A 27,130-nucleotide genomic window follows, 5' to 3' on the forward strand; every position below is an offset into this window, starting at 1 on the left:
AATGACACAAAACTCAATCACGTACCAGTTCCACATGGGAAAACTAGTTGAATTTACAAACTTGGATCTTTGGTGAGGTGGCTAACCACTTTAAGCAATTCAAGCTAATTAAAATGCATTTTTCTGCCTTTTGCGAATGGTTTGATAAGATTCACATCATCCGAAGCGTACTTCTGGTATCAACATGTTTCGGATCAAGCTTCCCATGTCGGATTTTAAAAATCATAGTTGGTATGAAACCTTCATCTATGCCATTTTAATGCAGACTTCATAGTGACGGTTCTGTTAATTCAATTAAAAGCAAAAAAAAGAAGTAAATTTAAGAGCGAAACTAAAATTCAAGTTTAAACACCATCAACTAATCGTGCAGTGTCAATTATTACAATTGAAAGAAATAGCAATATGGTGTTTAATTACTCTATTATTAGATAAACAATATCTTTTTGTTAGGGTTATACATTTCTCTTCTACATAAATCATAATAAAAGTGGCAGTCATTTCATTTTTGTGTGCAATGAAATAAGGGACTACATTACCCAGCATTCTCAGTTGAAAACAGAGAAACTCAAGCAGCACGTGGTGTTAACATGGCGTCCCGCGCCGAGAGGAGAGTTTCTAAGGACTCCAGCAGCAGTGACGACGAAGAGCTTAAAAAATGCCGGGAGGCCGTTTGGGAATGCCAAACATTTAAGGCAAAAGGTAAATGATGCTAGTATTTCGGTGCCATTTTTACATTTGCAACCGTTTTAGTAATTAATCCGGAATACACACACCTACAGAGCTAGGAGTTGTGTGTTCGTGTGAAATACGTTGGACGACTAATAATTTATAGTTCCCTAAATTTTCGTAAGTTTGACGGCCGCCGTGCACAGCAGGAGGCTGACTCTTCCGTTTCTCATTTCAGATGGGGTTGGCAGTGTTAAACAGGAGTCCAAGCGGTAAGTGTTGTCACATTTACTAATTTTACAGCAGTTAAACTTAATGGATTTTGTGCTGAGCTGAAGTGTTCCACATTAAATTAAAGAAAGTGTGAAAGTTAATTTTTTAACTTTACAGAGCCATATGGGAGGAAGTCTGAATCTGGGATGCATCATGCACCCGTCAGAGATATTGTGGTTGATCTCTGAATGTTGTAAAGCTCTGACCAACCGAGTAAAAAGAGACATCTTTATGATAAAAAATGTTTATTGCAAAACAACATTTCTTACTCCAAAACAGCCCAGGACGTGTGTCTAACACTTTAAACTGGTCAATTTCTAAATAATTTAAATGTAGATTAATGGTTTTTATACTATAATGTTATGGAGAAAATGGAAGTTTATGCATCTTGCAGCTACTTAATTAAAACTGAGGAGCAAAGTGTATAAATTTTGTTGTGCAACAGCGTTGTGGTTGCCGACCACGAGCATGACGGAAACGAGCTCCAGGTCACCCAAGGATTTCGGAAACATGTCGCTAGAAAGCTGGAGGATCTTCTGGATAGGTGGGGAAAGGTTGTAATTTATCGAAGAGGATCATTATTTCTTCAGGACTCCGATTTTTAAGCAGCATTTTTGTTCTTCAGTTGCATTTCAGAAACACAGCACATATCCTCAAAATGTCTGGAATCAAAATGTGATGATGGTCAAGATGAGGGTAAACGTCTGCTCTTTCATTAAGCAGATTCGCTATTAGAGGAACTGACTTCGCCTCTTTCAATGTTTTTTTTTGTTTTTTTGCAGGATTTCGTTTGTTTTCTACATCTGTCCCAGGACAGGAAGATGCTAAGCCTTCGTCACCAGCCAGGCGTCGACCTCCTCCCAGCTCAAGGTTTCTCTTTGTTTCCTGCTTCCCTTTTATTTCAAACACTTGATTTGGAGTTTTTCACCTTCCACAAAACATTCTACATTTCTCTGCTGCTTTGCAGTGACAGCGACAGCGAGATGGAAACCAGACTGAAAGAGGCAGCAGTGTCCATCAGTGACCTGTTACCTTCGTCCATGCGCTCATCTTCCTCAGCAGAGCCTGTCGGCCCAGAATCTGGAGCAAAAAAGAAGGTGCAAGAGGAAGAAGAGCATTGTGTCGTCAAGAAAAAGACAAAACGGAAAAAAGAAGAGAATAAGCAGGACTCTGTATCCTCTGCTCCTCACCAAGGCAATGGTGAGCAGGAACATTCTATAGTCAACACAAAACAAAAAAAGAAAAAGCGTAAAAGAAATACAGAAGAAACGGCTTTGAACTGAGTTTTTAATCTAGTGTTTACTCATTCGGGCTGTCTGTGTTTTGTGTTGAACTGATCAAGTGGTGTGGAGCACTCAATTACTTCTCAGATAACGCAAGGCATCTAGTCTGTTTATAAAATAACTTTACATCGGTTGTTGATGGTTATACATATTTTTTTAAAAACTTCATCAAAAGTGGAAAAAAAGCATTTAAGGAAAGCAAATTAAAAACAATGCAGGTAACATTTGTTTCATCTAAAGTTACAGTTTCTGAGAAAAAATATTTTAATAAAAATATACATTTTGGTGTTGATCTTGAGAGATATTTCTGCTATTTAAGATGTGATTTTTTTTTCTCTAATATCAGTTCTAGGTACTACTAAAAGCTGTGTCGAGTCAGTTTTTACTCTCAGACATCACTGGTTGCGGTCTCAAGGTTCTTCTCCCAGTGTTAGCTGTCCAGTGTTAGCTGTCCATCCCCACACCTCCTTAGTCCAGCTGACAGGGCAGAGCCACTACATAGCTAGGGAGGTGTTACTGGGCTGTGGACACCATTTGTGTAGGCATATAGGAGCCGATGTCTGTGGGTGAAGGTGAGAGGAGGTGAGACTGATGGCGTTCTGTCGTCTGGGAGGAAGGATACAGCTCAAGGCTCTCAGAAGAAGCTGTTCAGAAGAGTGATAAAGTCAGTTTAGACTCGGCTTAGAAGTTTCTGGCAAAATTAGTTTCTTCTACTCAGCCACCCATAGGAGCATCTGATTAGAAGACATGATTTGTTTTTATTTATACATTAAAAAAGAAGAAAAAAGCATGTCACAGATGATTTATATCATACTCAGTAATTAATGTGAAAAAAAAATCGGCAGTACAGAAATAAAACCCATTTTATAATGGTTTATTGCATCTTTCTGAAAAACAGAAGCAAGAGAAATGCTCTATGAGATTTAAATGGACATTAGTAGCTGATCATGAGTAAATATGACTGTGTGCATGAGCAGGATTTTAGGTAGTTTATTGGTCTGGAGCATGGAGGAGTATCCTTACACTGCCCAGAAGGATGGACGTCAACAATAGACTTGCTAACAATCACTTCTGCCAATAAGTCTGGAAAGAATTATGGGATAGTTTCCAAACAGTTCTGGTCAATTTTGTTTGAACCCTTCCTATTTCCAATTCATACCTGTGTGCGTCTTAATTTATTAAGACACACATATATAGTTAGCTATGTACCTAACACATACGTAGTTAGGTACTTTAATCAATTGTCACAGAGTAAACTTCTTTAAATTGTTGTCGAACGAAACCCCCTCCTGGGTGGGTAGGAATTTAGCATGGCCAACGGAAAACTTTCTTCAGCAAACCGTTCCCATTTTATATCCAAAAAAACGTGGTTACGACAAGACCAAAACTACAACAACATTTAAGAGAGCCTCACCCCAAGCTGATTTCCAAACACATTGGTGGCAGGGTGATGGTTTAGACTTGTATTGCACTATTAAGATCAGAGTTTTCCACTGCCAAATGAAACCATCTGTCTGACAACTAAAGCTTGGCAGAATTTGCGTTTACATTCATCTAACTGAATATCATTTCAGACCTAATCTTAGTCAGACTTGTAAGAGTTCGGCTTTCTGAACTGCTACTGTGGCCCCGCGAGCCAACAAATGATAAAATTGCCTTTTGTATTTTCAAAATCACTATTCATAGAGATTCTCTTAAATATATTTGGACAGTGAGTGGTGAGGCTTTGCTTGCTCTGGTGCTCTACCTGGTACAGGTGTGTGTGGCTGAAGGTGTAAAGAATCTTCCTGCAAAGGGGAATCCGTCTCTTCCTCAGGATCTGCTGTAAGGATCTATTCGAAACAAAGTTTAAGCTCGAGGTTTAAAATCTTACTGACGATCTACCAACCCAATAAAGTCATCAGAGGCGTACCTGTCGGACCGCAGCGAGGCTGGTCAGGGTCCCCAGACTGCTGCTGTCAGTGATGACCATGGCTTGAGACAGCAGGCTGGACGAATGGTACTGAGGCGACTCTGACTTGTTGTACACTGTCATGGGGAAGAGATGAATGAGTCTTTGCCTTCTGCATGACGTTAAACTGATATGCTGTTGAAGCCTTACTGTGACATGGCAGCTGTGTCATGGTTGCCATAAACGGACTGGCAGCCATGTGACCCTGAAGCTGCTGTTGTATTGCCTGCTGGTGGGGTGTGTGAAGCTGCTGCTGGAAGGAAATTGGCTGGAGAGTGGTGAAACCAGCCCCCATGTTGTTAATGACGGGGACAGTCTGCGACTGCGTAGGGGCCAAACCTGTGAAACATCGAGCATAGACCTCTTCGTATTGCTATATTTTCCATTCAAAAGTATGGAGAGTTAATCGAGGGACTGAGCTACCTATTAGAAGCGAGGACTCGCCCAGACTCATGACGCTGGGCACCGAGGCCATAATAAGGCTCTGTGAGGAGGCTGGAGACGCTGAAAGACTGTGCAGGGATGTCAGAGTGCTTACTGGGGGCAGTGGTCCACTGCCAGACACCTGCAGCCAGGGGGAAAGTATGGTCACAACAGTAGGGTTACTCAGAGTGGACTGGTGAAACACCAGGACAAACACTCACCAGCTTGGGGTTATGAGACTCAAGGAGTGTATGGCTGGGTTCTAGTTGCACAGGGCTGACCACGAGACGTCCCACACGGTCCCCTATGCTGCTTCTTGCTGTGTCACAGGAGATTTGGTGGCTGTACTTTACACCTGGGAAAGCAGTGCGAATCAGGTTTCAGGACAATATCCAGGCTGATTAGTTTACACGCATCAGTCTCAGAACCTGCACAGTCATGTCTACCAAAATCTGTGGTACTTGCAAGACCGCCTTAGTCGTAACCACTTAATTCCTAATCTCAGTTTACAGGAAATAGTCCTGGTTTTAACTTTATCTACAAAGAATAGAAACTGTAGGTTTGCTTAACCAATTGTGGCCTATTACCATGCTCAGGACTTGTTGGAAGGGTGGCATTAGAGGAGGAAGCTGACTGGCTGTTGAAAGATGTGTCAAGGGCCAACTTGTGACGAAAAGCCTCCTCTTTACGCCGGTTGGCAAACCAGTTGTACACCCTGACTTCAGTAACTAGGTTGGAACCCAGACCAGCAAGCTGGGAAGGGGACACCCCTCTCTGGAGGCACTCGGCTCTGAAAAATAAGAAATACACTTACAGATGAGTTAATAAATGAAAGATATGAACTGAAGTCATTGACTAAATAAACAAGAAGCAAATGCAACAATAACATCAGTGGTGCTTCATTTCCCAAAGAAATAGGATATTGTGAGATTCTCATATGTGGCATAACATCATGTGTGTTGGTCCCCTTTTGCTGCCAAAGCAGCTCTGACTTGTTGAGGTATGGCTTCCAGTAAACCCTTGAAGGTTTGCTTTCGTACTTAATACCAAGATCTTGACAGGCCATCTTAAGTCCTGAAAGTTGCAAAACTACATGGCTTGCACTTGTTTGTCCAGTACATCCTACTGATGATTGACTGGATTGAGAGGTGAAACATTTTTGAGGCGAACACAACAACTGAAGCTTCTCTAACTACTCCTGAAGGAATTTAGCTTTGTGGCGGCATGAGTTGTCTTGTTGAAAGACTGCACAGCCATCAGGTAATACTGTTCCAATTCAGATTAATATACAGTCAGTGCGCATAAATTATTTTTTTCCATCAGAAAGACCATTAAGTTATTTTGTTATGAGCAAGAGTGGCTCAGCTGTTGAATCCGATGAAAGGAACCAGCCTTTGCTGCCCACATGCATTTATGAGCCTGTTACCCCATGAGTCTGGTGAGCAAGCCAATATAGTTACTGCTTGTTCACTTATTTGACAATCTTTGATGGACACCAAGCCATATTTCTGGAGATACTCTGGCCCAATCTTCTATCCTTGACAATTCAACCCTTGTCAGACTCCCTCAAGTTCTTACTCATTCCCATTTTTATGTTAACATTTCAGCTTTGATGATAAAGTGTTCAGTTTTCTTCCTAACATACCCCATCCATTAAAAGGTGCCATGAAAAGGAATGAAGCAGTGTTATTCTCGTCATCCGTCTTTGACGATAATGTTTTGCCCTATCGCTGTATGTCTGCAAAAATAAAAAACGAATCATCTAAAATCTTGCCACACACACCTGTTGCATTCCTCTACCAGTCCCTCTCTTTCCTCCTTGCTGGGGTTCTTCTGACGTTCATAGGCATTGAAGAGGATCTGTAGGGATGCTGGGCCCCACTTGAACCTGTTCCTCCTTCCTTTCTTGGTGTCTTCTCCTTGTTCCTCCACCGGTGCCAGGCCATGTTTGGCGTTGGTAAATTCTAGATAAAAAAAAAGTTTCTATTACCAATGTGTCTCCTTCTCCTAGGACTGCTGCTAGCTTTGGGTTAAAATCAAGCAGGGCTTGGTGCTTCTGTGCAGGTTTTGTACTCACGCTGGCTGATCTCGCACTGCTTCTTGACGTACCAGCTGTAGAGAGCAGCTCTCTTTTGGTTCTTCATGGGTGTGCCTTTGTTGAGGTGCTGGGAGAGATGGGACTGGTTGAGGCCTGTGGACTCTACCACCTCTCTCTGAGGTAGGTTGTGCTGCTGCATGTAGCTTTTCACCATTTTTGCAACCTGCCAGGGGTCCTCCCTGTTCAGTAGAGAGGGCAAAATACTTTACATCTCACCCAAACTCAAGTCCACACAGCTCCTGACTTTTGAAAGCATTTTGATTGCTGTAAATTATTGGGATTTTTTTGTCAATACCATTTGTATTCAGAAGTCATGACTTTTGGGTTCCAGGAAAAATCTGCTGGAATGTCTGCTGAAGTTGGAATCATATCATGTATGAGTTCGACTCCTGTGAGCAATCCAGTATAGCTGTAGAGCTACTAAAACTTGTGTTTACACATTTGTTGAATTGTGTCTTGTAAAATTAGTCACTTAGTTAAGAGGAGAAATCTATTGTTCAACGTGAATTTATGAGTTACACATAAAAAAACCCTGCTATCTGACAGCATTGCTAATGGTAATTGGTCTGGTCACAGAACATGACAAGCATGAAATCTAACTTCAACCATTTTATTTTTCTTTCCCAATGCTGTTTATTAAGTGGGAAGAGCTCCCACAAAATGACATTTAATATGAGATCTAACGTTTACCATTATTTTTTGGGCATTCCTCGTGTATTAGAAAGTTAGAGAATGCAGAAGGATATTTGAATGTTCCTCTTTGCTTATTTCTCTAGATCGTCCACTGATCTGGGCCCTCACTTTTTGTTTTTATATAATTCAGGTCTGAGATTGATTTGAGAATCAATTTTGGGCAGATTTTTCTGATGTGGGTACACAATTAGAAAAAAGAGAATTGATAACAAGACAGAGGGATGATGGAGGCTATATTTTGTAAAGTTGCATTTGAGGCTTCAACTCTTGGTTGTTAAAAATATCAGTTGTATCTAATGGAGTACAGAGATATGAATATTTCATGAAAATAAAACTTAACTAGTTACAGAGACTAATGTTTAAGTAGCTACCATACACAAGCTAATTCAATTGCTATAGTTTTACATTTTAATTCATTTCAACATTAACATTTCATAATAAAGCATTTCAACTTAGCAAGGGAACCTTTATTGCATTATCTCCCTACTCCTGTCCTATATTTTTGATTAAATATAAAATTCATTCCTTGTGCCTCAAAATATTTTCACAGTTCCAGTGAAAATATTGGCCCAGAGTTAGAAGAAATTGTCTTAACTTGCAGTTTGAAGCAACCAATCAGACGCCAGGCTCTCACTGACCCCGCCCACTGAGTTTGATAGGTGAAGTTGACAGTTTGGAACATGAAATTATTTATTAAATCATGAAATAACTGTTTTTACAGTAAAAATCATTACATTTAAATGATTTTGACTATAGTTAATTCTATATTCAATAAATTCTCTGTAGTTCCAGATTTATTAAATTAATTACACATTAAAAAAAATTCATGTTTTTTTTTGTAATTTGGCACTCTTCACTTCATGTTATTGTTAATGTTTGTAACTTTTACCTCCACAAATGCACATTTCTGTACAAATATACAGGTGATCAAAACGGGTTTGATTACATGCCCATGTGACCATCAGTACCAAACGCATATTGTTTCCATCGTTTTCTTAATTTGCTAAAAATTAGTTAGCCAAGTCCAAATAGTTTATTTACCTTTTTTTTTTTTCTTCTCCATAGAATGTGAGAATCACTACTAGTTTCTATAGAAGTGCTAAGCAGGTACAAGCAGTGAAAACATTGGACTTAATGTGTTTCCACACACAGGGAAGTTGCATAGAGGCCTATTGACAGAGAGAGATAAGAGAAAGCACACGGGAGCAAAGTCCACCCCTTTCGGATCACTGGAGGGGAAGAAACGTGTAAAAGGTTTATGAGGCCTAATTTAACGTTCGGACTCTGTCTGAAAGCTTGAAAATGCACGATACCTTAAAAGACTCCATTTGAAGCAGCAAATGTTCAAATACAAGTTCATTTAAATGAAGCATTAAATGAAAACCGTTTTAATGGCGGATGCTTTAACACGTTTTTATGTATGAAGTGTGTCTTTGAGGAATGCTTGTCTTTTTAATTTTCTAAATCTGCTCTTAAAGATGTGCTCCAAAATATTGCTTAAGCGTTATGCAAACACGGTCTCCTGTTACCAGCCCCACTCCATTAATCTTCACCTACCTGTATGCATGGAGCTTATTTATTAAGAAATGGCAAGGGAATAATGATGGGGGTGGGTAATTAGTAACTAGCAAAGGAGGAACCCTCTTTAAATTCGCCTCAGAAGCCAGATTGCAGAGAGAGAAACAGAGAAGCATGTGAAGGAGGGAGGATTTAGGAAAGAGAGGAGAACTGAAGTGAGGAATAATGTTTCAGACAGAAAAATAGTTTTGGCCAGAACATGAGGAAACAGACTCATTTGATGAGGTTCTAAATTTCCAAAATATTTAACCTAGTTTCTTTATGGCGGAAAAAATTGCTGTGTGCGCAAAGGCTTCAATGAGACATCAAGATGACCCTGCCGTTGCCATGGAATCTCCAGAAAACTTTGGGATGTACTCACTGCAGCAACCGGTCGACCTCGGCCCTCAGCTTGGACGCCTCTTCCGGAGGAAGCTTCTCCAGCTCTCGGAATATAGGCGGAGGGAAATCCATTTCTCCCTCCTCGGAGCTCTCTCCATCCACCTTGTCTCCGGCTCCAGCCCTGCTGCGCTCCAGCTCGCCCACGGCTTGGACTAGGACATCCCGGGACAGCCCGGATTCCAGCAGGGCCCAGATGAGCTGCTCCTGAAGGGCGGTCAGACGACTCGGCCTCGCCATGGCTGCCCTCGCCCTCTCCTCTCCCTCCATTGGTCTGGTGCCTTATCGTGCTGCTGCCTCACAAACAAACACTGCTCGCATGTGCTCTGTCGCATTCAAATAGCAGCCGGTCGGCCTGCGTTGGGCCTCATTCTTTTTTTTTCATACACGCTGCCCTTCGTCAAATGAAAACCCAGAGCGCTTTCATTTTTCTCCGCTGATTTTCCTCCCGATGCGTCCTCAGCTGCCTGGGTTTTGTTCTCCACCTGCTGTTTTCCTTTCAAAGGTCAATTTTTCTTTTTTTTTCTTTTTTTTTTTACCTACCTCCTTTTCACCCCCTCCTCCTTACGAGCGCCCTGTGAACTTTGTCCCCTCTCCCTCAGTCCCCAACAGTGACCAAAGTACAATTTAAGAACAATAATCAAACATGAGCAAAGTTGCATTTGCCGAGGCTTCTGACAAAAGCTGTCTGCCAAGTCAGGGAACTAGAACCAATAAATGAGAAGATGTGATTGCAGGTCACGTGAATTTCTTATTTTTAATGTAAAACTTGCTTTCAGGACAGATAATTTTTTTTATATTAGGGTTTTTTCCACAGTAAAGATTTTCCTCTTTTTATTTCAGAATGCCTGCATACCACACTTGATTATTTAGTGAACTTCTAGTGATTAAAAGTGCTGTAAGTTACTGTAGGTCAAGTACAGCTCGATGAGCAGCTTGTACCACTAGAGGGCGCTGTTGTGCCATATATGCAATGAATTGGCCCAGTTCTGTAGAAATGTATTTCAGTGACTCGGGTCTCTTCAAAACCAAACCAAAACAAAAACAAAACGTAAGATGTATATATCTGTTATTTTGGAATTATTTACTATAACATGTCTAAACTTGTATTGTTGAAAGAGGCACTCAAAACAAACTTTTCACTTCCAGGGACTGAAATCTTTGCCAATTCTTTTAAAAACAGCTCAATCTCAGTGAGATTTGGTGGAGAGTGCAAAACATCCATTTCAAAGCCTTGCTGCAGATTTTCTATTAGATTTCTGGACTATTCCAACACAATGTTTTTCCGGTTGCATGTTAAAATTAATCCTGCTGGGATTTTAAGCTTCTTTTGCAACCTCCAGCAGGTTTCCTTCTTGGATTCTCCTATATTTAGCTCTGTTTAGCTTCCCTGCGCCTGCTTGGGAAAAACATAGCCACAGCATGATGTTTCCACCACCATATTTCACCATTGGGAAGATGAGTTCAGGGTGAGGTGCGATGTAAAAAAAAAAAAAATCTACAGGTGATTTGTGAAGGCAAGGTTGTGTGAAATTTTAATTAGTGGTGTCAGAATAAGATGAGATTAAAACTGCATACCACACTTCAGATAGGCTCATACACTTTCTTTTAGAAGACCTATAAGTATTGGTCTTGGATGTATGCATCTAGCTTCCATTTTAAATAACAGCATAAAAAAAAGATCTGCTTCACAAACTATGTACACCACGGTATCTCAGAGTAGAGATGCATAAGACTTATACAGGTATTCATCAAGCACAGTGAGCAGGTTTGAACTTGCAGCATCAACAGGTGGTAGAAAACGCGTCGCTGTAACTAACCACAGATTTTTCCCTTTGCAGATTTGTTTCACCCCAATCCAGCTTGCCTTTGTCCTTAATCCATCTCTTGTTCTTTTTGTCAAAGAAAGTTGGCTGGAATTAGTTGTAGGGTAACTGTAAAGCAAACTAAATGGGCAAAATCCTTTGAGAGGTAATGTGCCCTCTTAGTTCCCCCCTCCTCTGCTCTCTTTTCAGTGTAAAACGCTCACTTTCTCCACCCCGATCGCATTATACCGTTCTCATGTTCAGCCTATCAGCACCTTTTTGTGTCCAGCTCTTGTTACCCCACCCCACCCTTGGGATGATGGCATTATACAGTATTTGGAAGGGTAACAGAGCTCCCTCTATCTCCCTGAGACATGCCACTGACCTGTAATTAAGACTCATTGTACTACCGAGAGGAAACTCCTCACGCAAACGGACAGAGGGCAGTGTGTGTGGACTTCCAACAGCTCAGATACTGCTGTGACTAATGCCACGCCACACAGCCAGGTTTTATCAAAAAGGAACACATGCGGCACACACTGGAGCGTGCTTTTTTTTTTTTGGTCCTCTCCGAAGAGAACTCAAAGCTGTGCTGATTGGTAATGAGACACAATCCGCACCCTGCCCATCTCTCATTAACAAACCATTGCTCACCACCTCTGTGTGTGTATGTGTGTGTTTCCATTGTGAACACCTCTCTCACTCCATCGCCGCTGGCCTGCCTTTTTTTTTTCTTTGCCCTCCCCTCTCTACCCCAACCCAACCTATTCAACCCCATTGATCATGCATGCAGAAACTTAACACACCCCTCAATTCCTGCCCAAATGGCCCCTTGTCCCACTTCCAGAGCTCCATCATCAGCTAGTAGACCTGCTTGCAGTCAGGACACTGACCGCGTCGTTCAATGAGGATGGAGCGCACTGTAAGTTACCATTGTGGGTGCACAATCTGTTCCTGTATTGTTCCTCTCTGTAATGAACGGCAGTGGTAACATACCCTTTAAAAAAAAAAAAAAAAAAAAAACACCTCCAAACTTCTTCGAACTCCAAGCCTCTTGTAAGGCAGCATTGAGTTTTACACCCACCTTAAGCCAAAGCTGTCATTCCCTTTGTCTGAGTTGGACGGGCTATTGATCGGCCTTAACATTAGTTACCAGGTCACATGTTGAGTCAGTGTTGAGAAGATTAGCGGGAGCTGGCTTTAGTAGCTACTAATTAAATGCTTAACCCTCAGCAATGAATGAGCACGCAGCACACAAGCCTTCTGTTGTCCCACACTGCGTAAACCAGTTTGCAATGTGGAGGCAGACAGCACAATAATGGACTCTGAAACACATCTACCCTTCTCAGAGCGTTAAACTGATGCAGCTAGACGGCCGTTAGAGCTTAAGCATCAGCTATTACACAAGTAAAAATCAAGGATATCATTGCATAAGTACATAATGAACTGTGAGGTGTATTTCAAGCTTTTCAGGTATGTTTCAAACTACGTGTTCATGCAGTCATGAGATTTTTCCTCTAAACTGTGAGCCGTTTCCCTTCCTGTTTCTGCAACATTAAAGACCACTTTCAAACAGGTGAGGACTCTATCATAAATCAGTTACTTTATCTCCAAATCATTTCTGATGACTCTTTATCTTAACTGAAGTGGATATTGGATCAAGGTGGTCAGCATTAGCAAGATAGTAACAGGAAGCCGTCTCTTCAAATTAATGGCCCAACTTACTTGATACAAGGCTTCCTGTAAAACATCAATGTTACGTTTATAGAGAGATAGATTTCTTTCATTTATTATCCACATGCAAATTTTGTATTATGTTTTTAGTTTACCTGCCCAATTGCACATTTTTTTGGACCAGAGTATACAAAGCAATAAAAATACTGCAGAATATATTTATGTTGAAATTTTGCTCTTATACTGCATTCTTTTTTTAAATACTTTTTATGTTGGTGTGATGCTACAGACTGGCGACCTGTCCAGGGTGACTCAGCCTCTCACCTGGAACGTTAGCTGGAGATAGGCACCAGCACAACCTCTCTACCCCACTAAGGGACAAGGGTGTATAGAAGATGGATGGATGGCTGGACGGATGTTGGTGTGAACACACTTTGATCGCCTTCCACTTTGTTGCTTTTGCACCTCTCTGTGACACAATAAAGACATGTCTATTATTTCAGCAGGAAAAGGAATAAGTGTGGCTTTTAAGTTTTTGTATAAATGCAAGTAGGTCATCGAATGTTTGTTTAAATTTTCTATCTCCTGGCAACATTTGACGAAAACGGGATGCTTGCCATTCTTTTTGTTTCCATGAGTGCAGACAGGGCGCAACTGAGGTTTATGCAGACACAGTATATGCGCACACAAACAGATGTAAAATATAGAAAATGTGGACAAAAATTTTTTCGCCATCACTTTGGCGCCCCCTCTAGTGTAGCGCCCCTTGTCGCATAATATTAGATTCCAGAGGTGGGTAGAATACCCCAAAATTGTACTGAAGTAAGACAAGCACTACTTTAACACATTTTTACTCAAATAAAAGTAAAAAGTAGCCATCCAAAAATTACTTGAGTAAGAATAAAAAAGTATTTGGTAAAAAGGCATACTCACGCACGTAACTAATCAAAATATCAATCATTTAATATTTAAAAATTACTTCCCTCAGACGGAACAAGATACAAAGTTATGTTAAACTTTGGTAGCTTAAGGATAAAAAAATAAAATAATTCGTATAAAATAACTAAATCATGGAATATATGTTATATTCCAAATCAATTTCTTTCATTATAAAAGTTTTGCAACTTTAACAAAAACTTCACGTGCATGTCTGTGTCAGGTGAATTTTGGTTTAAAATTAGCTAGTTTTTTTATTCAGTGAAGTTACTCACAGTGAGTAGAGCAGTGTTTCCCAACCCTGGTCCTCAAGGCACAAGGCACACTGACCTGCATGTTTTAGATGTTCCCCTGCTTCAGCACACATTATTTCAATTGATGGCTGATTAACAGGGGTTTGCTGAATTGCAGTCATCTGAATGGGGTGTGTTGAAGCAGGGGAACATCGAAAACATGCAGGTCAGTGTGCCTTGAGGACCAGGGTTGGGAAACACTGAGGTAGAGTATCCAGACATTTTACTCAAATAAGAGCGATACTTCATAACAAAATTATGCAAGTAAAAAGTACGGTGTAGTAAAACCTAAAGGTTTTTTTTTTTTTTTTTTTTACCAACTGGAGGTATTATTGACATGTAGGTCTTGTGAGGAGTGACTAATTTTTTCATCTAAAGCTGTAAAATGTCATAATTCTCCATAAAATAAAGCAGCTGAGCTGAATAGAAACATTGTAAGTTGTAAGACTTTTCCAACTTTGCTTTTTCTTTGAAAAGGGTAACCGGAAGTGACATGGTTAGTTCCGTCTAACTTGACGCCGGAGCCTCGTACCTCGTCGGCAGCGGTGGTGGGATGAGAGAGGGACCGCAGCGGGGACTGAGTGAAGGAGGTGGAGTCTGTCCCAGCCTGCATCTGGCCCGCTCCCCTCTCTGTCACCCCGGGCCAAACCCGCCCAGCTCCTCTCACTCGCTCTCCGCCTGTCCTCCCGCACGGCTCGGCCCGGACACACACACACACACCCACCCACCCACCCACACAGGCAGGCTCACACACACCGAGAGGACTCGGAATGGACACGGAAGGGAGCCAGAGCAGCCTGTCCGCCGCGGACTCCCCCCACGACCCCTGGTAACGGAGAAAAAAACCCAACAACACAAAAACAAAACCCGACAACTTTGTTTTTCAAAGTTTCTGAAAACAAGCCGGGCTTTCTGTGAGAGCTCTGAGGTGCGGAGTTAGACTTGCACACCTCCACACAGAGAGGCTTCATGCTAAAATGAGATGTTTCTCTCTGAAAACCCATCTGCAGCCCTCTGAAAAAGCCCAGCAACAACTTTGTCAGCGCTGTGAAAGTAGCAGCAGCGCTCTGTGCTCTCTGAATGCTGCTTTGTTGATTCCGTTAATCTGCATATTTTCTCACTTTTTCCACAGCAAAATGTTCATAGGAGGACTCAGCTGGCAAACTACTCAAGGTAAATCTTTTTCCACCTCCATGTTTGCTCAAAAGTCACTGTGATTTCAGTTTTGTTTTTTGTTTTTTTTTTTTTGTTACTGCGCAGGTTTGATTAAATCAATGCAGTGTATTTTTGTTTTTGAAAGCGGGACATGCTTATAGTTGCGTTTACAATGAATTTCATATTTTCTGTTGAATGAATGCTCCCATTCAGAGTTAGCAAACGAGGCTGCATGATTCATAAAGCTCATTGAAAAGTTTTATTTAAAGCAGAGATGCACCGATTACTCGGCTGGAAACTGGAATCAGCCATTGTTTCCTTGAACAGCTCTGACTGGTAATTATCGTATCAAATTCTAAAAATATATATAATTTATTTCCCTTTTTAATAAATGCACAAAAACTAAGCTCTCCCGCTATATTCAGTCTATAAATGCTTTAACCAAAAGCTTTGATAACATTTGGGGGTTTAATAAAATGTGGTTTAATACTGGTGATTTTTAATTTAGTGTGTCAAAGTTAAGAAATTCTACTTTTTTTGGCCTATAAACTACAGGCACATTTTTGAGTTTATTTAAAAATCAAATGAGAGCTAAGGATGGATGCCTTGATTCATGAATGGAAATAACTTTAAAAATGCTACCATTTTTCCATTGAAACGCATTTTCTCTTACATGTGTTGTATATAAAAAAATTGTAAGTAATCACTAATGAATTTGGCCGCTCAGATCTGGGAATAGGTGGAAAAATCAACAGTTGTTATTGGCCCAGGAAACTGTGATCGGTGCACCTCCTGCTGAGGAAATATGCTTTGATTCATAACTTAAGATAATCTAGTAACTTCTTTCATTTTCCGATGGATTCGAAACTGCTACATCTCTAAGGTCACATATATTTATGTGTTTTTGCTTTTATGAAAATAAGAGACTTGGCAGGTCAGACTTGAAAGAAAAAGAAACAAAACAAATCAGAAATTTGTATCAGCCGGATACCGGGGATTATTGCATCTGCAGCTCGAGAGCAATCCGATCAGGAAGCATACGAGGGCTCGAGAGATGTACGACTCTCTCTTCCGAATTCTCCAAACTTCTCCTCCTACTTGTTGACCTCATTCGCAGCATGTCTGCTCCTTCCCAAACTCGTCTCGTTTCTGTTTCTGTCTCAGAGGGCCTGAAGGAGTACTTCTGCAAGTACGGCGAGGTGAAAGAGTGTATGGTGATGCGAGATCCGGTTACTAAGCGTTCGAGGTGAGGGAGCCGCCGTGAGCCCCGGCTTCAACCCGCCAAAAGAGCTGAAAGTTTATCTGACCCACCCCCCCGCCGCTCGATTCCTCTCTGCTCATAAACGCACCATCAGACATCCACGTCGGGTCCCTGCGTCAGTAACGGCTTTCTTCCCTCCGTGATGTCTGCAGGGGTTTCGGATTTGTCACCTTCGTCGATCAGGCCGGCGTGGACAAAGTTTTGGCCCAAAGCAGACATGAGCTGGACTCCAAAACAGTGAGTTCTCTGTGTGTTTCCTTCCCAGCACTGGCTAATCCCATGGCTCAATGTTTGATTAGTGGATTTTTCCAGTAATCTTCCTGAAAGGTGCAACTTTTCCTACAATATTAGTGTGTTTACTGTGGGCTTCCAGTGTTCTGATGAGGGTTTTTTTGTTGTTTTTTTTCTCGTCCTCCTGTGCCATTAATACACAGTCCGGGTCCCATGCTTGCATCTGCTGCCGCACCTCAGATGGGAGCACTTTACATGATAAAGTCATTAGCCGACACATGGGAGAAAGTGCTCTCTCGTCTCTCTTCTGCCAAACAAGGCAAGAAAATGTCACCCAGTGTCAATTTCCATAGAAACGAGGGAACCGGGACAGGATTGCATTCTCTGCCAGTCTTTGATTTTGAGCCTCTCAGAACACTGTACCAAGACTTGTGTTTTTTTTTTTTTCTCCTTTCCTGTCCCCAAGGGGTGGAATTGGCCTAACAAAAAGTTTCTCAATGGAACAAGTGAATGCAACCTGAAACCATCAAGGTGTGAAAGCAGCGACAATCAAAACTCCTGCGAGCTTCCCGTTGATCTCAGCCGGAGTAAAGCTGCGAGTTTAGCAATGGAAGGGGGGGGAAAGTCACCACGGCTCATTCAGGGCTCTTTTCAACCCGCACAAACTGCAACTTAAAATGTATTAATGGACTGTGCTGCGGACTGATTGTGTGTGTGTGTGTGTGTGTGTGTGTGTGTGTGTGTGTGTGTGTGTGTGTGTGTCTTTTTTGTCAGTAATGAATGTGGGCTGGCCTGGGAACAATGTGGCCTGTTGGTCACCATAGGGACCACAGCCCCCGCCTCCCTGCCTGAGTTGGGAGTGGTGATTGGTGGTGGGTTGGTCACTGTATTGAAATGAGCGCAGGCTATTTTCTGCTTTTCCCTTTTGTGCTTTGGGCGACTCACCTTCACGAGTCTTTGGGAGATAAGTGCGAGCCACAAGAGAAGGCGACGGTGGCAAACTTAACAAAAGACGAGCGATTGTGTCTGTCGAGTTTAAAAGTGAGGGGAGCGGAAGCCGTTTGATTGAGAGCTCTGACTGATTCTAGCTGCTAAGTATTACTTTAGTGTCTCTTGTAGGCGCGACAGCTCTGACAAGTAGTGCCATCATGTTTGGACGCCACTAACTCACCACGGGGCTCATTACCATAGCGATGCCCCCACCTCCTCCTCTCGCTCCCACTTCCAGTTGAAGAACAGCTCTGTCACCAAAGACAAAAGATACCAATACGCATGATTTACAGTCGTTTCTTGGGAACTGGGAACTGAGTCCCTGAACACTGGAGGCCATGCTGCTGAAAGTTTATCCTCTCACCATGTTGAGTTAAATCACAAAGATGCAACAAAAACTTCCATCTCTGTGCCAGGACTTCTCCCACCTGTAGTGTTTTTATACTTCTTGTACTTTTCCACATTTTGGTGCATGACGATCACAAACTTCAGTGTAATTCATTGGAACTTTATATATTAGACGTCAAAGTGTGACCTAAAAGCGCATCTGCTAAGTTAGTAATTGATGTCAATGGGCAAGTTTTACTTTTTCTTTTTCTTTTTTTTTTTTTTTTTTTTTTCAGAGAAAAAGTGATTCTATATTCAGTTGTTGTTGCTGAAAATAAATTAAAAAAATTCTACAAAGAAAATAATCCACCCAAATAATTTGGGAACTTTCATTCAAGACATTGTTAAAATGTTGGATCAATTATGATTTATTGCTCCTTTTCCATAAAAAAATGATTTGTGGTTCAATACATTAGCATATTTCATGTTTAGTTTATTGTTGAGCAGGTAAAAATGAAACTTTTTTTTTTTTTTAAATTGGTTCTGTGTTTTTACAGTAAAGGCAGCAACACAAATGCATGTACCAAAACATTTGGACACCATTGTTTTGTCCCAACACATCATAGTGCATAAATGTGTAATTAAAGAAAAACGATGCATGTTATTTCATTTTTATGTGTGTGGAAAAACATTCCTATTTAAAATACGATGCCACATACTTAAAGAAGTGAGGTATATGTCACTAACCTGCATATAGAGACTTCATTCAGTTACCGATATTAATTGATGCTCTGGTGGAAAAAGTAGTGGAGAAAATGCTAACAATAACATCTTGGTGTTTTTTTAAATTTATTTTTTTTTTTTTACATTAGCTCGAATTTATCGTGACGACGATAAATCAAAAATCTCATCACGACAAGAAATTTATCACTATAAACGATAACTGCCCAATCGAGCTCCTAGTGAGGATGGCGAGATGGCGGAAAGTTTTAGTTTCATCTGAGCAGGACAACCTTTTTCACCCAAATAACTAGTTTTGTTTGGATGTATTGGAGCTACAGGGTCTTTATTTAGTTTTTATTTGTAAGGAAATGCATAAATTTACCGTGTGCGTTGGTCTGTTGCACACAATTCCAACAAAGTTTGTGGTTATAACCTGACAAAATGTGGGGAAAAAAAAAGTGTGAACGCTTTGTGTTTCAAATGTGCCGGGAGGTCTGTAGTGGCCTCCGTTAGCAGGGCGAGGAGAAGGCTCAGTGATCAATCACAGGGGTTGGATGGTGAGTAGAGTAGGTCTTTTTAGACTGCTCGCCCTGCGCTGCCCCCCACCACACCGCCATGCAGGCAGGTTATCCTGTTAGGGAGGAGAGAGAGAAGTTCTCCAGTGGCAACAGAAAGAATGTGCCACGCTGTGACCGAGTGAACCACTCCGGCACTGGAATTAAAAGAGCTTTGCACAGCCGCGAGGCTAAAGCGCAAGTACAGTGCTGCACAGGAATTTATTGGGGCTTATTGTGTTGGAGGACAGATGCAGACCGGTTCTGACCAGTGTGCTATATGGCGGACTAGGTCTGCTGTGATTTATGCAACTAATGCGCAGCTTGTTGCCCTTTCGGGAGGTTTGGTGAGGGGTGTCCTTGCAGCTTCCCGCTGTTTGTAAAGTCAGAGACGACCGTTGCAGAGTTAAACCTTTGTAGGACAAAGTTTCCTGCGCAGTTAAGAGTTTAGCACAAAGACGCATCAGTGTCTCTGTAACAACCAACCCCCCAGTCTGTTCCCATACCGAGCTGAGCAGGGAAAAAAAAAGTGCTGCTAGTGGGGGTGGATGAGTGGGATGACCCCATCTGTGATTACTATAGCTCTCCTCACTAATAGGATTGGAGTCATCAAGCTCGAGTTGTTCCTCCGAGATGTTGAGTGCTGTTGCCCAATCGGCAGGTTGCGCAGAGTGTGTTCCCAGCCCGGGCTGTGGCAGGCGACACCGTGGGCCAACTGTTGCGTATAGCCGGGATGTAGCCTGTCAGAGGGGATTGCCCTGATTTTATAAACCTCTCTTGGACTTAGCTTCAGCTCCTGCTCTGCTACCTTGCCACACAGGTTTAAACGCAGTGAGGTCTTTGTGACGTTATGCTGTAAACGTTTAATTTCGGTAAAACTTCTATTTACTTCAGGAACAAAACACTACTGAAAAAAATGGAGGGGAAATGATGCTGCTTCCCCCCATTCCCCAATTTCCTTTTAGCAAGTGTACTGCAACTGTTTTGTTATGCGTATCTGGAAAACAACGTTTCTTTTTTTTATTCTGCCCATTCTCGTATGTAAAATTATCATCTGTAAACACAAACTCTGAGTTGAATTTAGGTCTGGACTTTGACTAGGCCATTACAACCCTTTTATCTAAAACAGGGGTGTCCAAACTGTGGCTAGGGGGCCATTGGTGGCCCCTTGAAATAATTTTGATGATCGCTCCCCACCCAACCCTTCCCCTCAACCACAAATCAAGAACGGCAAAAATTTGGTCAACGAAATGAAAAACAACTTATGACCACCAAAGATTTTATTTTATTTTTTTTGCAAGGCCTTTATGTTTTGGATCTTCAAGGGTTAATGGATTTTAGGCCTGAGATGATTAATCAGATTGATTATTGAAATAACTTCATAATCGATGAATCATTAACTGAAGTGAACTAACTATGAAAAAGGACATTTCCTAAAGCGACAGACTCAGAGCAGTAATTAAACCAAAACTGTACAAAAATATGCAGTTTGCATTTCAGATGAAAAATCTATATGTAAAAATATTCATCCTTTGCTTCAAATGGTCAAGAGTTCACTCAATGCACACTGTTACTACAATTAGGCAATAAAATGTTTTTTTTTTTAAATTACATTTAATTTGTTTTATTTTCATTTCATGTGTTTTTAGTAGTTAATAAAAATAAGCTTAAATTGTTAAATGAATCATAAACTTAAAATTTTAAATGTACTGAATTTTGTGGTTTGATTTAACCGGTTTTGGCCACAGGGGCAAAACGTTTGGACACATCTGGCCTAACTCTTTCCGCCATAGCCTTTGTTGGAGGTTTACGTTCCTTGTAGAAGGCGAGTCTGAAGTCATTAGCAGCTTCTAACAGGTTTTCTTCCAGGATTAACCTGCATTTAGCTCCATCAACTCTGATCAGCATCCCTTTGCATGCTTGCATAATGCTACCGCCACATTTTCACTGTGGGAATAGTTCGTTCAAGGTTTTTTTATTTTTTTATTTTTTTTCCAAACATAGCATTTTACTTGTGGGCCCAAAGAAAATTCTGTTTTGGGTCTTTGACCAAAACCTTGCTTTAAGCTTGTCCATAACCTTCTGCTGGGTTCCTTGGTCTTCATGATGCTTTTTGTTCTCCAACAAACCTTTGAGGCCTTCACAGAAAAGCCACATTTAATCTTATTACTCAGATTAACTCACTCACGGATGGATTCTGCTTCATAATAAGTGGCTTCTGAAGGCAATGATTTTCTTTTTGTAGTTGTATCAGCATAAAAGTTGTGAATATCAATGCATTCAACATGTTTTTATTTTATTCAGTGATTATTTATGTGCCATATATATATAATCCCAATAAAATGTACAAACGATTGGCGACAGACGATACATTGTGGAAACTTTCAAGTATTCAAGAAGTTGGATATGTTTTGTTTATTTTTCTGAAGTAGCTATCTTTTGTAAAAATGTTTTCTACATATTAAAATGTTGATAATGTCACAGATGATTAATGAAAACAGTCAAGCACCTCTGCTGTGTGGTCCCACTGCAATCTGCAGAAATACACCACTCCCAGTCAGAAACAACAACTCGGAGCACTACTGACAAATCTTTGTGCTGTCAATCATGCTCTTGTACGTGCTGCTCACAATTTCCAGTTTACTGTAGCTGTTTATCCGACGTTATTCGTGACCATGCTAACCAGCCTTATCATTCCCAGTGTAGGGAAGGGTGTAGGGAAGGAGATCTAGAATAACAAAGAGCAACGGTGAGGGTGTGAGCAGGCCATTTATCAACATGATTGACAATGTTAGAACCCTCCTCCTTGCTCTGATTGGTTATTTCTGCAGATGGCAGTAGAAAAACGGGGAGGAAACGGGGTTGGTTACCTCAGTAATTTTCATATTATACTATCAGGACATAGTGACGGCTTTAACAAATACACAAAAACATATTTTCACGAACAAAGCAAGTTGATGTTAATTGTTTGCATGCAAACATTGTTGGTAAGTACAAATGCAGATGATCATAAGGGTCAAATGTGGCTCTAAACTAGACAGATATGCAGACAGACATCCTTTTTTTTTTTTCCTCTACACAACAAACTGATATCCTTCAGGAGTTTATTGTATCTGTTTCATGTCCACCATTATCCCCAGCCCTCGGATGTGTTGTGCGCTGCCACCTGTTTGACTTCTGTTTGTGTGTGTGTGTGTGTGTGTGCAAACAGGATTGTTGGACATCAGGAAGGGTTGGTGACCGGAGGTGACTATCAGACTAGTCTAGACACCAATAGAGACTAAACAGTAGACTCTGCAACTGATCCTAAAGTAATTAGCATTTAGTGGTTTTCACTCTGCTGTCTAGAACAGAAGTAAGAAAAGAGAAAATCATTTGTTTTTCTTTGACAACTCGCGGTGTCGTCAGCTCTGGTTAGAAGCATCACCGATGCCCCTCACTCTGGTAAACGCATGCGGTTTACCATAGAGGCTCTAGCAGTCTGTTGTAGTTCAACTCTACCCTCTTCATGGTTAAGGACTAATCATAGCACTGTACTGTACCGTCTGTTAGTGTAACAGCAGTACAGTGTGGCGTAGTCTAGTTGTTCTCTAGCTCTATTAGACCAGCATAGACTAATATAGAGGTCTCAAATTTCAGTTTTACAGACTGTCTGTGATTGCATCTTCATGGCATGGTGTGGTTTTCTCTCCAATCAGTGGGCCTCTCCACTGCTTGTTGTGACTTTAAGATTGAAATGTTTAGATAAGTGACACAAAAACTAAAGCTGGAATATGCAACTTTTATAAAAAAAAAAATAAAAAAAAAACATTACATATTTACTAAAAATTTCCTTTTGTTTTGATGGTATAATATGAGACAGATGATCTCCTCCCAGTTCTACTAATGCCGTCTAAAGAAATGTGCCGCTCTCGGTCAGGAACAACCAATCGGAACCAGGAGGAAGATAGCGCTGTCAATCAATCTCGTGTACACTCTCTGTTAAAGGAGGATAAACAACTCGCTGTTACAGGAAAGCTGTTTATCTGCCATCATTGGTGGACATGCTAACTAGCCTTAGCATTTACGACAGGCTCTGCTGATGAGGAAAAATTGTAGCGTAGCAGGCAGCAAGGGGTAAGCTGGTTGACAGCGCTAAGTCCCTCCTCCTGGCTATGATTGGTTGTTTCTGACTGTGCTGTATATTTCTGTAGTTAGCATTGGGAGAAGCCAGAGGAGCTTGATTCTTTCACAGATTATCTATCTCATACTATACTCTCACGACATGTTGACAGTTTTAACAAATATGTTAAAAAAAATATGTATTTTTATAAAAGTTGCATACTGCAGCTTTAATTGTCCACTCTTCTGGGAGTGACGAGTAGGAACTACAAGACTGAGGAGGATTCGGATCCCCTGGAAAAAGAGCAGAATGATCAACGATAATGTTTTGCGAAAAATCGAACAAACCCCAAAACTTGGTCGCTCTACCGTCGTCGTGGCGTGATTGGCAGCTCCTGTCTTTTCCTCCCAGCCCCCTCCCTCTGACACGCTTTGGACCCTCCTCGCCGAGGAGGTGAGGCGCGTTTGTGTTTGTGGCGCCCATGTGAGATTCCATGAGATCACATGTCACACGGTGGCGATGAGAGAGGCCGACGTTCCCAGGCAATCCACCTGAGCGCCCGCATGTGTGCACAAATTCTCCTGAATTATGAAAAGGGAAAATTAACATGTGCAGACTTAATGAAACAAACAATCTCAGGTTTCATTATCCGTTTTGAATTATTTATAAAATAAATAAATAGAAACACATTCCAGGAATTTATAAACAAAAACTTTATTTCACGCATTTTATAATTTTCACAATAATTTAAGATGTCTCTTTTGAATTGAACTGCTTGGAAGTTTGCATTAAAAAAATCTTTACTAAGCCCTAAAATAAACTCTGGGCTAATTTTCTCATGTTATGGTGCATTTTACGATGATAGAGGGAGAAAAGATTAAAGACAAAAACAAAACAAATCACAAATGACTTCAGATCCATAATCACTTCAAATTAAGAAGAGGTTCGTACTATTCACATGTTTTCAGTCATTAACAATGTGCTTCAAAGGGGCATTAACCACATACATGTTTCTATTTATGTGTCAGAAAGCACTACTTTGACAGGAGTTACTCTCTTTAATATGTCGACAAAATGCTTCAGTCGTTTGCTTTGTTCTTGAGGTGAGAACTCAGAATTAACCAGACTTTTTTCAGAAAAGATTCCCAACAGCTTAATTTATTTAAATGATCTTAAATGCTCTAAATCAAGATCCACTCAAGGTGTCGTTTTTAATGGCGTGCATTATGAGTCCAAAAAAATCAGGTGCTGTTCACCAAAGACGACGCGGGAGTTAAAACAAAGGGAAAAGACGGATTACAATTTTATTTCGAACCATTTAAAGAAGGGAATGTTCTGATGCCAGAGGTTTCTGTATCATGGGCCGTCGTTAAGCAGTTCCCTGTTTTTCTGTATCTTCTCCAACAGATCGACCCAAAGGTGGCGTTCCCTCGGAGAGCTCAGCCCAAGGTGAGTTGAAATGTCTCCTCCTGTTGCAAATTGTTTCCAGCTGGTTTGTGTGTGTTGAGTATTTCAAGTATCTTACGAGAGCTAATGCGGCATAATCTGACCAACACGAGCACCGCTGCCATCGCACAACAGTTTATCTGGGCAAAAACCTTCTCAACTCCGGTTTTAAATGCTCATCTGTAATCTTTTCTGTTCATGGCAACTATTTCTTCTTAATTGTAACTTGTAATTTTGTAATTTCGTAATCGAGCAGAAACTATGTCAGACGTGATCTTTTTGGTTATTTGACTGTTTTTGAGTTTACAGTGATGGAAACAGGAATGGAATCACAGCTCAACTTGAGTTATAAATTAGCTATAAAGTAAGCTGACATTTGTCAAAACTTTAAAACAGTAAAAATTTAACATTTTTGTTGTTCACTCTGTGGTTTTATTAACGTATAAAATGGTGGAAAGTTGCCACATCCAGCAATAAAAATGTTCAGTAACATTGTTATGAAGTCAAGAACATTTGAGGTGAACATTTAAAAAAAATATTTCAATAATGTTTGTCAGCAACTCGCCCTGTTAGCACAGTTAGCATTGCTAAACGCAACAGACTATTTTCTAGCATGTAAATATTTATACTTTGCGTCAAGTTGCCAACATTTCCAGATCCTATACACGGATTGACAGATGGAGATTTAAATATAATATAGTAACTTCCTTAGCCTTCCTGTTTCTGCTGAAGGTGAAACTCCTCGTTCATCTTCGGTAGAGTGTTGGGTGTATATATAGAGGGCTCTGTTCAGTTAATATTCCTGCAGCAATCATCCAAAAGTTTTGTTTACATAAAACTCATCTTTCATTAAACTATCCAACAGCAGGTGCCACTGAGTGGCAGACTCCTCTGTCTCTGTAGCCAACAGATCCACCAGCATGTTTCAACTTTATGTCACCTGGATTTTACTCATCAAATGTGCAACAATTTTTGGGCTTTAAATCAAAACATTCCAGATTAAAAAATCAGCCAAAAACTGACCTGCTAATGTTCAGTCCAACATGGGAATGTAGGTTGGTGTCTTACACGTAAAGCAACTCAAAGAAAAGTGACACTTTCAAAGTTGTTGCTGCAATGTTTGTCACATCTCTGGTTTCTATCTTATTAAAATGTTGTTGTTGTTTTTTAATCAAATAAGTGCAAACAACAATCTTGGCAATATAGTTTTCTCTTCTACATTTTTTGAATTGTTGGCTTGTTTAGTCAGTCTTTTATAAAAGAATACAGAACTCTTTGGTCTTGCTACCCGTAAGTTTTAATTTGATAAATTAAAGCAAAAGAGAGTTTATTTCTGAGATCCGTTCACATAGAAGGAACTCCATGTTGTCCCATTTCAGGCTGCATATTTTGCATGTTTTACAGACTACCAAAATATCCAAGTCCAGCACAGAGTCCAATAAAACATTCTTAGAAAGTGTTCCTATGCTGTCTGAAAAAGTTTATAATTTTGGAAGTCTTAATAAAAAAAATTGAAACCCAAATGTGGAAAAAGTTATGAGTTTTCCTATTCTATTGGTAAAATATACTTTTTTTCTGTTTTTATTTTTAAAGATTAAAAAAATATACTTTCAAGAGCTGAAACTTGGTTCAAAGAGGCGGAATAACTATTAAAAAAGCTGACAACTGTGAAAGTCTTGTCAAGTTTCTATTCAAATGTCTCGTATCATTCTGTCGCGGCACGGTGACAGCTTTAACAAATGTGGAACAAAACATTTTTGTTTAATGTTAGAAAAACTACCAGATGTATGGAAGTATATGCAGTCTCAAAATGAAATATGCAAATTTATGTAGAAATCCATGTACGTTTAACAAGCCTAACTTGTGATTTGTTCCTTTTCTTTTCAGCTGGTGACTCGAACCAAGAAGATCTTTGTGGGCGGCCTGTCAGTGAACACAACCATTGAAGACGTGAAGCAATACTTTGATCAGTTTGGCAAGGTGAGTGACATTTATTTATTTTTTTTAGAGATCTTGAAAGCCGTGGTTGTTTGAAATACAAAAAAAAAAAATTCCAAGTGTTTCTATGTGGCATCAGCACAGAAACAAATCAACAGCTTAGAAAGTCGAAGCACATCACAGCAATTTGGCAGTTCGCTCTGAGAAAAACTTCACTTCGAGTCAAGCAGGTGCCTGGAGAGGAAAGAGTTACTGCGAGGACGAGGAGGGCGCGAAAGGATGGGGAAAGGAAGAAATAATGAGGCGACGGGCAAACTTAGGGGTGGGCGGGGGGCAGAGGGGGCTGAAAGAG

At 40.7% G+C, this 27,130-nt stretch overlaps 3 protein-coding genes across 5 annotated transcripts; 2 read left to right on the forward strand and 1 right to left on the reverse strand.

Annotated features, from left to right (window-relative positions):
• Window positions 1-557: 557 nt before the first annotated feature.
• lg9h12orf43 (linkage group 9 C12orf43 homolog) lies at window positions 558-2,514 on the forward strand. Its single transcript, XM_008417566.2, has 6 exons — window positions 558-699; window positions 905-938; window positions 1,385-1,483; window positions 1,565-1,635; window positions 1,722-1,809; window positions 1,907-2,514. Exons 1-6 carry the CDS (start codon window positions 588-590, stop codon window positions 2,220-2,222), a joined length of 720 nt encoding a protein of 239 aa, XP_008415788.1. The 5' UTR covers window positions 558-587; the 3' UTR covers window positions 2,223-2,514.
• Window positions 2,209-14,060, reverse strand: hnf1a (HNF1 homeobox a). Of its 2 annotated transcripts, XM_008417567.1 has the most exons (12): window positions 14,034-14,060; window positions 13,147-13,291; window positions 9,327-9,636; window positions 6,674-6,873; window positions 6,380-6,560; window positions 5,184-5,386; window positions 4,818-4,951; window positions 4,597-4,738; window positions 4,324-4,512; window positions 4,135-4,250; window positions 3,970-4,054; window positions 2,209-2,866 (listed from the first exon to the last, which is right to left on the reverse strand). In XM_008417567.1, the coding sequence occupies exons 3-12, from the start codon at window positions 9,611-9,613 to the stop codon at window positions 2,736-2,738; spliced, it is 1,668 nt and encodes a 555-aa protein (XP_008415789.1). In that variant the 5' UTR covers window positions 9,614-9,636; window positions 13,147-13,291; window positions 14,034-14,060; the 3' UTR covers window positions 2,209-2,735. The 2 variants fall into 2 exon arrangements, with proteins under 2 accessions (XP_008415789.1, XP_008415790.1); XM_008417568.1 differs by lacking the exon at window positions 9,327-9,636.
• Window positions 14,061-14,528: 468 nt separating this feature from the next.
• msi1a (musashi RNA binding protein 1a) lies at window positions 14,529-26,891 on the forward strand. Of its 2 annotated transcripts, XM_008417564.2 has the most exons (7): window positions 14,529-14,880; window positions 15,184-15,224; window positions 16,371-16,452; window positions 16,620-16,704; window positions 22,504-22,538; window positions 24,802-24,843; window positions 26,728-26,815. In XM_008417564.2, exons 1-7 carry the CDS (start codon window positions 14,822-14,824, stop codon window positions 26,732-26,734), a joined length of 351 nt encoding a protein of 116 aa, XP_008415786.1. In that variant the 5' UTR covers window positions 14,529-14,821; the 3' UTR covers window positions 26,735-26,815. The 2 variants fall into 2 exon arrangements, with proteins under 2 accessions (XP_008415786.1, XP_008415785.1); XM_008417563.1 differs by lacking the exon at window positions 22,504-22,538 and having other exon boundaries at window positions 26,728-26,891.
• The last annotated feature ends 239 nt before the right edge of the window (window positions 26,892-27,130 follow it).

The sequence above is a fragment of the Poecilia reticulata genome, linkage group LG9 (genome assembly GCF_000633615.1).
Source record: "Poecilia reticulata strain Guanapo linkage group LG9, Guppy_female_1.0+MT, whole genome shotgun sequence".
In the NCBI taxonomy this organism is placed as follows: domain Eukaryota; kingdom Metazoa; phylum Chordata; class Actinopteri; order Cyprinodontiformes; family Poeciliidae; genus Poecilia; species Poecilia reticulata.

What these genes read in the sequence shown, in the direction of transcription:
- lg9h12orf43 (XM_008417566.2), top strand. Translation starts at nt 588, where the DNA reads ATGGCGTCCCGCGCCGAGAGGAGAGTTTCTAAGGACTCCAGCAGCAGT. An exon ending in GTTAAACAGGAGTCCAAGCG is followed by an intron (nt 939 to 1,384) that starts GTAAGTGTTGTC and finishes GTTGTGCAACAG; the next exon opens with CGTTGTGGTTGCCGACCACG. An exon ending in CTGGAGGATCTTCTGGATAG is followed by an intron (nt 1,484 to 1,564) that starts GTGGGGAAAGGT and finishes TTTGTTCTTCAG; the next exon opens with TTGCATTTCAGAAACACAGC.
- hnf1a (XM_008417567.1), bottom strand. Translation starts at nt 9,613, where the DNA reads ATGGAGGGAGAGGAGAGGGCGAGGGCAGCCATGGCGAGGCCGAGTCGT. An exon ending in GCAGTGCGAGATCAGCCAGC is followed by an intron (nt 6,561 to 6,673) that starts GTGAGTACAAAA and finishes TTTTTTATCTAG; the next exon opens with AATTTACCAACGCCAAACAT. An exon ending in AGTCTCATAACCCCAAGCTG is followed by an intron (nt 4,739 to 4,817) that starts GTGAGTGTTTGT and finishes CCCTGGCTGCAG; the next exon opens with GTGTCTGGCAGTGGACCACT.
- msi1a (XM_008417563.1), top strand. Translation starts at nt 14,822, where the DNA reads ATGGACACGGAAGGGAGCCAGAGCAGCCTGTCCGCCGCGGACTCCCCC. An exon ending in CAGCTGGCAAACTACTCAAG is followed by an intron (nt 15,225 to 16,370) that starts GTAAATCTTTTT and finishes TTTCTGTCTCAG; the next exon opens with AGGGCCTGAAGGAGTACTTC. An exon ending in ATGAGCTGGACTCCAAAACA is followed by an intron (nt 16,705 to 24,801) that starts GTGAGTTCTCTG and finishes CTTCTCCAACAG; the next exon opens with ATCGACCCAAAGGTGGCGTT.